At 45.3% G+C, this 11,364-nt stretch overlaps 1 protein-coding gene across 1 annotated transcript in view; it reads right to left on the minus strand.

Annotated features, from left to right (window-relative positions):
• SIMC1 (SUMO interacting motifs containing 1) overlaps positions 1-11,364 on the minus strand; it is a 38,867-nt gene that overhangs the window by 10,657 nt on the left and 16,846 nt on the right. The window contains exons 6-8 of the mRNA XM_027775935.1: positions 8,015-8,164; positions 5,862-5,990; positions 329-485 (exon numbers count right to left, since the gene is read on the minus strand). Of these exons, the coding sequence (XP_027631736.1) occupies positions 329-485; positions 5,862-5,990; positions 8,015-8,164 (436 nt within the window). The remainder of the gene's footprint in view (positions 1-328; positions 486-5,861; positions 5,991-8,014; positions 8,165-11,364) is intronic.

An 11,364-nucleotide genomic window follows, 5' to 3' on the forward strand; every position in this document is an offset into this window, starting at 1 on the left:
CGCGAACTGCGGGTCCCTGTGTGTTTTTTTTTTTTTTTTTTTAATAGAGATTTTTGCTCTAGGGCATGTGCACTAGTCAGACAGACAGAGAGACAAAGCAAGAAATCACCCCCTAGGAGGGATGGCCAAACTGCAATCCCTTCTCTTCCAGTCTCCTCTGGGGATCTTGGGCACGCATGTGCAGGTGGCCAGTGTGAGTTTTTAGGTGCCAGGTCTGAGACTCAAACTGCAGTTGACTACAAGGGTGTCCAGCAACATAGCCATTACACTATCTACTGGTCCCGAGAAATGGGTGTCCTAGGCCTGGGACTGAAACAGGAAAAAGTACCTGACACTTGAGCAGCGACGTGGAATTGTTCAGAAAGTAGAGGGCCTGGGCCAGAGACAAGGGCAGGCGAGTGGGCGTCTCGCAGCTGTGGAGGAAGATGATCTCCAGCACTTTGCAGCGCAGCAGGTGGCTTTCCATCGTGGTGAAGAACATCTCCCTGCAGGGAGAAGGGCGGCGGGGGTTAGCCATCACAGCTGCGTGTCAGAGGACACGGCTCAGCTCCTCCTGAGCGGGCTGATATCCGTCCCGAAAACCAAAACAGAAACAAAATCAAAACCAAACCAAAACAGTTAAGAAGGGATACAGTGGAGGCCTGCAGAACCACTAAGCTGTGGACAGGGTGGAAAGGGCTTAGTTGCAAGCTCCAGGCTGCTGAGGCCACCCAGGAATGTCTGGGCTCACCCCCTTGTACATGCCAGGTGTCATGTGTGTGCTAGACCCTGGCTGGCTGAGTTAGGTAGGATCGTGGCATGAGGACCTGCTGGAGGTGCCTGCCCCTCTCTCTCTGTCTTCCTTTCTTACTAAAGAAACAGACTTTAAAAAAGGAGAGAGAGAGAATTAAGTCATACTGTAACTATGAGGATTAATATGAGAATATTAATTACTTCTAAATGCCTGTAATTGATCAGATACTGTTTGGCATGCTGAGGAATATTAAAGTAAATGAAAGAGGATACTTCTTTAGGAAGCTGATAGCTGAACAGAGGCAAGAGTTATGCAAGAGGAACTTAAAGTGCTGCAGGGATACTTAGAAGAGAGAGCACTTTTGGTCAGGGGACTAGAAATGGCTTCTTACGGAGGAGCCGGCCCTGGTGACGGAGACAGCTCAAGGCAGGAGGCATTTCAATGCGGGCAGTTGGGACATGAACAAAGATAAAACGTGAAGAATACACAGCTGGGGATTGTGGCTTCTTAAATTTCGGAGTCCAGACCTAAGTCTTTTTTTCTTTTTTTGGAGAGGTTTTCGCTATAGGGCGCATGCGGTCGCCAGACAGACAGAGAGAGACATAGAGACAGAAAGCGAGAAATCACCCCCCAGGGGGGATGGTCACGCCGCAATCCCTTCTCCTCCATTCTCCTCTCGGGATCTTGGGCACACACGCACACGTGCCCGGCGTGAGATTTAAGCCACCGGGTTCGAGACGCGAACCATGGTCAACTACGTGGGAGTCCAGCGACATAGCCATTACGCTAACTGCTGGTTCCCCCAGACCTAAGTCTTTTGCCAGCCTGCCTAGTGCAGGTTTTTCAGCAGGTGGGCTGGAAGACTTCAGAGGCTCTGAGCGGAGTGACAGAACCAGACACACAGGACACCTCTGAACTGCTGGAAGGTTCTGGCTGGTTTGGTGTCTGTGTTGAGTCTGTGAGTCCCAGTGGTTCTAGGAGGCAGATGGCCTGGGACAGAGGAGGAGCCGGTAACATGGAGGAACAGTGAGACTCGCGTAGCCAGCAAGCAAGTTAGCCCCAGTTCTCAGGGTTCTTTCTCCGACAACACCCTGCTTCTTCACAGCTGGGCAACATCGGTAAAACAGGGCAGCCCCCATGCCACTCTGCTCATAAAAATAGTAAGTAGGAAAAGTGTATGTTTTAAGTTTTCTATCAGACACATTAGTCTTCAATAAGTTCGTGGAAAATGTATATTATGAAAAAATTATGTATGGATTTCAATTTTTTTTTTTGCATCAAAATAAACATGTACTGGGCCAATAGGTGGTATGGTGGTTTAGGCGGTGGGTCCTACATGGCCAACTATGTGGTTTGAGTTCTGGATTTGACCAAACCGGATGAGTGTTTGTGTGCGTGCCCAAAATCCCAGGAGAAGATGGAGGAGAAGGGAGTGCAGCATGGCTATCTCCCCTGGGGGATGATTTCTCACTTTTCTTCTCACTGTCTCTCCTGCAAGCACACACACCCTATGGCAAAAACCTTAAAAAAAAAAAAAAAGCAGAGTGGGGACCAGCAGATGGCATAATGGTTAACATAGGACTCCCACATAGTCAATAGCAGTTTGAGTCCCAGACCCAGGGGCTTAAAACTCTCACTGGGCACGTGTGTGTGCCCAAGATCTTGGGAGGAGAATGGAGAAGAGACTGGCCATCCCCCCTGGGGGTGATTCCTAGCTTTCTGTCTCTGTCTGTCCAGTGAACACATGCACCCTAAAGCAAAAATTTCTATAAAAAAAAAAAGAAAAGAAAAAAGCAGAGGAAAAAATTTTGACTTTTCCTTCTTATTAAGAAAAACCTTTTTTTTTAAGAGAGACTTTTGTTATAGGGTGCAAGTGCTCACCAAAGAGACAGAGAGAGGCAGAGAGACAAAGTGAGAAATGACCTGTTGGGAGGATGGCCACAATGCAATCCTTCTCCTCCATTCTCCTCTTGGGATTCTAGGTACTCACTCAAGTGCCCCCGGCATGAGTTTAAGCTGTTGGGTCCAGGAGTCAAACTGTGGTCGACTACATGGGAGTCCAATGATGTAACCATTATGCCATCTGCTGGTGCCCCCCACCCCCAATTTTTTTATTATTATTTTTGTGTGTGTGTGGAGAGGATTTTGCTATAGGGCACGTGCACTTGCCAGACAGACAGAGAGACAGAAAGCGAGAAATTGCCCCCCAGGGGGGATGGCCACGCTGCAATCCCTTCTCCTCCATTCTCCTCTCGGGATCTTGGACATGCACGCACACATGCCCAGCGTGAGTCTTAAGCCACCGGGTCCAGGACTCGAACTGTGGTCGACTACGTGGGAGCTCAGTGACATAGCCATTATGCTAACTGCTGCCCCCCCCCCAAATTTTTAAGGAAATAAATCTATTTATTGATCACTGTTCACCAGTATTTACAAAGTAAACTATATACAGTTGGATAACATCCTGATTACTATAGTTACCTGTTTCCTTGGCTTCTGCTAAACCAGCAATCCAAATACTAAAACAACAGAACTTACATATAAGGAATGGGTTGGGATAAAGGGGGAAAAAAAGCATGTAGATTAATAGTTTAGATCAGGCCAGCCAGTGGTGCGGTAGTTGAAATGCCTAGATCTCACATGGCCAACTACATGATCTGAGTTCCAGACCCACTGGCTTGAAACATACTCTGGGTTTGGGACCAGCAGTTGGCAAAATGGCTCTATCACTGGAATCCCATGTAGTCGACTGCAGTTCGTGTCCCGGACCTGGTGACTTAAACTCACACCGGGCACGTGTGGTACGTCCCCAAGATCCTGAGAGAATGGAGAAGGGATTGTGGTATGGCCATCCCCAGTGGGGGGTGATTTCTCACTTTCTGTCTCACTGTCTCTCTCGGTCTTTCTGGTGTGAGCACGTGCCCTATAGCGAAAAACCTCTCCGAAAAAGAAAATAATAATAATAATAATAATTAAAATATATATATATATATATATATATATAGCCCAAGATCCCGAGAGGAGAATGGAGGAGAAGGGACTGCGGCGTGACCATCCCCCCTGGGGGGTGATTTCTCGCTTTCTGTCTCTATGTCTCTCTCTGTCTGTCTGGCGAGCGCACGCACCCTACAGTGAAAATCTCTCCCCCCCCCAAAAAAAACAAAAACAAAAACAAAAAAAGTTTAGATCACGAATTTGTTCACCCATTTACTCCAGCAACCCCTAAACAACTAACATCTTATTTCTTTGTTTAGTTAGTTTGCTATAGAATGCAGGCACTAGTCAGAGAGAGGCAAGGAGAGAGAGAGAAGGAAAGTGAGAAAGTATCCTTGAGGGAGCATGGCCACTCCACAATTCCTTCTCCTCCAGTCTCCTGTCAGAATTTTGGGCAGGCATGCTCACACGCCTGGGGGTGATTTTCAAGCCACGGGCCAGGATTAAGCAGAGGAAGTCAGCCACACGTGACCCAGCACCTTAACCTGTGGGCCCCTGGTTGTCTCTTCTTTCTTTCTCTCTCTCTCTCTATCTATCTATTTATTAGTAAGTATAAATAGATAGATAGATAGAAGAGTATATATTTATATATATGTTTATCTATTTATTTACTTTTACCACCTTGCCACCTGCTGGCCCCTTACTTACATATTATTGCCAGAGGGTGTGTGAGCTTGCCATGAGAGAGCATGGTCACGCTGCAGTGACAGAGAGAGAGGTGAGAATCACCCCTAGCGGATGGCCACATGCAACCCCTTCCCCAGTTTCTTCTTGAGATTTTGGGCATGCACACACAGGTGCTCACATGCTAGGTCTGGGATTCAAACCATGAAGTCAGCCATGTGGGATCTGCAGCCCTAACCTCCGTGTGACCTGCTGGCCCCAACTGTCTGTTTCATAATGTTTTTTAATTAGGAATGACCCCTCAGTTTGACTGTGTCTTTGATGACATCGACTTTTTTGAAAAGCACACTCAAGTTTTTCACAGAATGTCTGTCATTTGAGATTCCTGCTCAGATCAAGGGTGAGCATTTCTGGCAGAGGTACTGAAGAGTGATGTTCTGTTCTCGGTGAATCATAGCAAGAGGTACATGATGCTCACTTGCCCCTCACTGCTGTGGACTGTAAAGCTGTTTCTCTCTTTAGCAAATGAGTATCTTGTGGAGATATCTGGAGCCTGCAAGGATCTTGTGACTACACACTCTCTCTGGATTTTAAAATTACTGGTTCAAGGAAGGAATGATAGGTCCTAGCCAAAAACCTCTATTTCCTTATTTCCTACTAAGGAACTGAATTCTTTATTTTTACTAATAATGTGTAGAGGCTCCACAGGCCTAGCGCTCTCCATTCTCGGGTCACCGCCCCTTCCTGTAATGTTGGATACATTTAGTTCAATTGTCCACCGAGCCTTTAGTGGATGAGGGTCGGCGCAGAGGACGATTCAACAGCCGAATCCTGAAGGGTAAGTCAAGTCATCACAGAATTGGATGAGTAGGGATATCTAGGCCTTGAACAAGAAACAATGCCGGGTTGGCTGGTGGCGTGGTGGTTGGGCGCTGGACTCCCACACGGCTGATGGTGGTTCAAGTCCGGGACCTGGCGGCTTGCTTCCTTGCTGTCCCTTTCTGTCTCTCACTTTGTCCTTCTATGGTCAAATAAAAGTAAATAAATGAAGTTAAAACGGTTCTTTTCAAAAAAAAAAAAAAAAGAAAGAAATTACACCTTAGTTGGAAATGAGAACAATTAGTTGGCAATCTTTTCCTTTCAAAAGGCCAAAGAGGGCCAGCAGGTGGTGCGGTGACCAAGGGTGCTGGATTCTCACATGGCTAACCACTGTTCAAGTCCTGGACCTGGCGACTTGCTTTCTTGCTTTCCCTTTCTCTTTCTCTCTCTATCGGTCAAATTGAAAAATAATAACAAATTGAATTAAATAAACAAACACTTATTTAAAAAAAGAAAAGATCAAAGAAACAGAAACAATCTCTCTATCCCTTTTTCCCCTATTTTAGTTACAGTTTGGAATTTTCTCTTTTGAGATTCTGTTCCCAACAGGTGGGATGGATAGAACAGTTAATTTTAAGAAAAATGACTTTCTAAAATTTTAAAAAATGGACAAACAGAAATGCAGGCTCACCTCTGACTTCTCTCGGGAATGTCCAGCACGAACCCGAACATCATCTCAGCGATTTTATTGGAGCTGCAGGTGGGGGTCCTGTCCACCTCGACAGCGAGGGACAGCATCCGCTGGAGCTGGCACACGGTCCTGCGTGCAGAGCACCAGGCACAGGTAAGCGCGGGCCTGGCAAGCAGCCACCTGTGCGGGGAAGGGGCCTACTGTCCGCTGAGAATAGAGACTCCTGAAGGACCTCGTGATGGCCACGCTGGGTCAGGGAGGACGACTAAAGCCATTGGCCTGCTTTCACTTAGCAATTTCACTTAGCAATTTCACCTTTCTGAATCCCTTTTTCCTGATCATATTACCTGAACCTGTCAGGACCTGGGGCTGAGCTGCAGAAGCAAGCAGCTTTATTGTATTTTATTTTAAAGAATTTTGCCATAGGGCATGTGCTCTTGCTGGAGAGAGACAGAGAGGGAAAGTGAGAAATCCCCTGCCCCAAGAGGATGGCCACACTGCAATCCTTTCACCTCCATTCTCTTGGGACTTTGGGCACATACGCATGTCTGGCATATGTCTCAGGACACCAGGCCCGGGACTCAAACCATGGTGGACCACGTGGGAATCCAATGCCTTAACCACCACACTATCTGCTGTCCCCATAAGCTGCTTTTAAACTCAAAAACAGAACCACACAGGGCTGGCAGGTGGTATGGTAGTTAACAGTACTAGACTCCCACATGGCTGACCGCAGTTCAAGTCCCAGACTTGGAGGCTTGCTTTCTCAGTTTCCTCTCTCTTGCTTTCACTCTGTCCCTCTCTGGTCCAATTTAAAAAATAAGTAAATAAATAAATAATAAGTTATAAAATAAAAACTAAAACAGAATCACACAAAATCATGAGCAATATGTAAAATATTTGGCATATATGGTAAGTAGTAGTGCATATTATTATTGATAAGATCATGATAAAATTGACTTTCAGGAGGCCCTATTATCATTTCTACTAATACCTACTTCTAACAACTTTATTGATTATTATATGAGATTAGCTTCCATAGAAGGAACAGGGTCTACCTCCCTCTTAGGTCTGTACATGGTATCTCTGTGATAATCCCTTTAGGGGCTCCCCCAATCTACCCAAACACACGTGTCACTCTTCTAAAACATTCCCCCTTGAGATACAAGCTCGTCTTCTCAAGTAGTTGAAACCCACGGATAGACCTTAACTGAAAATGGGCTTAATTAAAAACTAAATGATCATGCAGCATTGTAAATTCAGGCACGAATGCTGTCTTTGAAATGTCAATGTGATTGGCTTTTAACAACACAACTGACATGGAATATTAGGCTACTTGCATAGGGCAGCCATAGCCCCTAAGATCCTGGCGTCTCTCAAAAGGTGCCAAGACCATTCAACCCCATAACGAAAAGCAGCGTGAGTCTCTTTCCAATGCAGCTGGAGGTGATGGGCCCTGTCCTGGACTGAGCCACTGCAGTGAAACTTGCTGGAACCCTCAGGGTGGATCGCTAGTTTCTTGCAGGAAACAGGTCCCTGAGGACCAGCAGCTGCTGGAATACCTACCCACCCTGTCAGGGGACATCTGAAGTGACGAATGGCTGTAACCCTTTATTGTCCCTTGAAGTCCAGGAAAGGGAAGGCAGTGTCCGACAGTGTTTGTTTCTCTTCTGCTTTGTGAATTTACATCCTCTTTTGTGAAGTTCTTTCCATCTAGTGGGAAAGCACCTGCTTTTGAACTTAGAATTTTACCCTTTATGCTAAGTTTTTAGTAAGAGTCAGCCTATTTTTATAAAATCTTGTTACTGGGAACCAGCAGTTAGCGAAATGGCTATGTCGCTGGACTCCCACGTAGTCAACTGCAGTTCAAGTCCCGGACCTGGTGGCTTAAAACTCACGCCGGGCGCGTGTGCGTGCGTGCCCAAGATCCCGAGAGGAGAATGGAGGAGAAGGGATTGTGGCGTGACCATCCCCCCTGGGGGGTGATTTCTCGCTTTCTGTCTCTATGTCTCTGTCTGTCTGTCTGGCGAGCACATGCGCCCTATAGCAAAAACCTCTCCAAAAAAAAAAAAAAAAGATCTTGTTACTATGGGAAAAGCTGGCCATTAAAACTCCAGCCCCAGGAAGGGGAACTTCATCTGACCAAAACTTACACTTGATTGGCGTTCTTTGTAAGGGTGGGCTGAGAAGAAGGGTTGCTACCGCTGGCCTTTGAGGCCGCTGTTCCTGAAGAGGTCTGATTCCCACTGAGTTGAGTCAGTCCATTGTCAGTCACTGCTTTGACCAGCCACTTGATAACATCCCTGCAATGGAAAATGGATAACAAAAGGTGGTATTTCTGGTGCTCAAGACTGCAATCTTCACCTGAACTTTCGGGCCCCTAGGTTTCTCCAAAGTCAATAAAGATGGCCCTTAAGCTATTTTCAACATTTAAAATTGCCACATGAAAGCGTAACAGTCTGCTGAAAACCCACATCTAACTGTAGTAACTAATAGTCTAATGATGGCCCCATACTTAGTTGCAGTAAGACTATAGAAAGTTAAGAAAATATCAACATTTCTTTGGGTTATATCATAATTTTTTTTTTTGGAAAGGTGTTTGCTAAAGGGCGCATGCGCTCATCAGAAAGACAGAGAGAGACAGAGACAGAAAGCAAGAAATCACCTCCCAGGGTGCATGGCTATGCCACAATCCCCTCTCCTCCATTCTCCTCTTGGGATCTTGGGCACGCACGCACATGCGCCTGGCGTTGAGTTTAAGTCACTGGGTCCGGGACTCAAACTGTGGTAGACTACATGGGAGTCCAGCAACATAGCCATTACGCCAAATGCTGGTCCCTGGTTATATTATAATTATTAAAAGGTACCTCTGGGGTCAAAGAGCTTCTTGACAAAAGCCTTCCTTGATAAGATCGAAAGTTAGACCGGATGGGACCAGCAGTCCTTTTTGCCCTTTTAATTTGCTATAGAGCACATGTGCTCACTGGAGAGAGAGAAAGAAAGAGGGAGAGAAAGCACACACACACACACACACACACACCCCGCCCCAGAGGGGACGGCCACAGTGAAATTCCTTCTCCTCTCAGGATTTTGGGCACATATGCACATGTGCCTGGTATGTTTTTTAAGCTGCTGAATCTGGGGCTCGAACTAGACCATCAGCCATGTAGGAATCCAGTTGCCTTAACCACCATGCCTCTGGCTGGCCCAAGGAACAAATTTTAATTGTCAAAACAGAATAAAGAAAACTGGGGGGCTGGTAGGTGGCATGGTCATTAAGGGTGCTGGGCTCCCACATGGCTGACTGAGGTTCAAGTCTTGGCCCTGGCAGTTTGCTTTCCCACTTTCTCTCCCTCTCTCTTTTTGTCCCACTCTGGTCAAATAAAAGAGAGAGAGAGAGAAAGAAAAGAAAAGAAAAGGAAGCAAGAAAAAAGAAAACAAAAGAAAGAAGGGAAGGAAGGAAAGAAGGAAAGTTAAATGAAATAATCTAAAAAAAGAAGAAAGAAAAAGAAAAGTAAACTGAATCGAAAAAAAAATAACAGGGACAAGCAGATGGCGTACCAGTTATGTTGCTGGGCCCCATGTGATTGCCGTGGTTGGAGTCCGGGACATGGTGGATTAAAATTCACGCTGGGAGCATGTGCACGCATGCCCAAAATCCCAAGAAGAGAATGGAGAAGGGACTGCGGTGTGGCCATCCCCTGGGGGGTGACTTCTTGCTTTCCGTCACTCTCTCTCTCTGGCAAGTGCATGCGCCTTATAGTAAAAATCCCTCAAAAAAACAAAACAAAACAAAACAAAACAAAACAAAAAAACTGAATCCTAAACCAACAGTATTTAATCATATTCACAATATTTTTAAAAAATCCTACTTAATCCTATGTACAAAACAAAGAAAACAAAAAAGTAAAAATAAGCAAATAAAACGAAACAAACTTCAATGAGCTCTAGAAATAGCTATACTAGAATCCTTTGAAGTAAGTGTGAAAAGGGTCAGTTAAAATAAATACATTGACCTGAAAGCTGGTTAAGAAACATTTAGACCCCACGATCTTCCCCAACCATGGAGACTACAGGTTAACCTCGTCAGTGGAAAACACAAGCTCTCTCAGATAGGGTACCAGGCACAGCTTGGCGGCAAAGGCGCAAGCTATCAGAGGCACCTACCAAACATCTGCATGATAAGCACCTGATCTGTCACCTTCCCACACCTAGCATCCTGGTCTTTACCCCTCAGGTAGGCGACAGGAAGTCTGGAAGCTGAACCAGGCCAAGAGGAAAGACCTAAAGGCATTGACCCAGGGGTTTTCTAAGAAATGGGAAACCCGTTCTACCTACAGGCACATGTAGAAATGACAAGTCCTCCCGTAGCTTCCATCGACTTCTGAGGCTCTCACCTTTAAAGAGACTATCAAGATTTACCAGGATCCATGGAAAGCTTCTAACACGAGAGACCAAAATGACACACATTGGAAAATGAACATGAGCATGCAAACCCAAGAGAGAAAAAGCTGACCGATGCCTAAAACATAACGATGCTTCCTCCTACGTGTTAGAGGAGATTTATAATACTCAGCATTCCATACTCTCTTGTGGAAACTATTGTCAACAAATATATAAGAATATATGAGAATATAGGCACAAGTGGAAGAGTTTCAATGCTATGCTATTCTAATGAGAACAATTTCTAAAAATGTAAGGGATGTATTTATGGTAGGAAAACTACAGCTGAAAATCCCTAGCCTAGAATCACGTATTTCCCCGGTATAAGCATGTAAATACTGAACACTAGGAAGTGTGCAGAAGCTCTGACCCTGAATCTCCAAAGAAAAGAACGCATGCTTGCTACATATTGTACCTTATTACGACCTACACAATCTACTGTCATTATATGACTTTCAGAAACTGTTAGTGACAAATGAGGTCTGTACTGAGTGCAGGGAGGTAGAAATTAGTAGGAGCTGGGAGAAGCCTTTAACGAGGCAGCCCCGAGATCTCACAAGGCTTTCTGGGCAATACTGAGAGGCCAAAGCAGCCTTGAGGGGGAAAACCACTGTGCTGGTTTAAGCTATGGTGTCTGTCACGCTGCTGGTGCAGAGGGTTTTTCTAATGATTATCTGAAAATTTTTTTTTTTTTTTTAAAGAATTATTCATTTTATTTTATTTTATTTATTTTGCCTTAGGGGGTGTGTACTTGCCCAGAAGAGAGACAGGGACAGTGAGAAATCACCTCCTGGGGGGATGACTGCACCGCAAACCATTCTCTTCCATGCTCTTCCTGGGACCTTGGACATGCATGTATATGTGCCTCGCGTGATTTTTAAGCCACTGAGTCTGGGACTAGAACCACGGTTGGTCATGTGGGAGTCTAACGATGTAACCACTATACCATCTGCTGGCCCCATTTATTTTTATTTATTATTATTATTACCTTTTTTTTTTTTTTGAGAGTTTTTCTGCTATAGAGCACATGTGCTCACCAGAAAGACAGAGAGACAGAGAG

This window comes from Tupaia chinensis, unplaced genomic scaffold (genome assembly GCF_000334495.1).
Source record: "Tupaia chinensis unplaced genomic scaffold, TupChi_1.0 Scaffold000612_1, whole genome shotgun sequence".
Taxonomy (NCBI): Eukaryota; Metazoa; Chordata; class Mammalia; order Scandentia; family Tupaiidae; genus Tupaia; species Tupaia belangeri.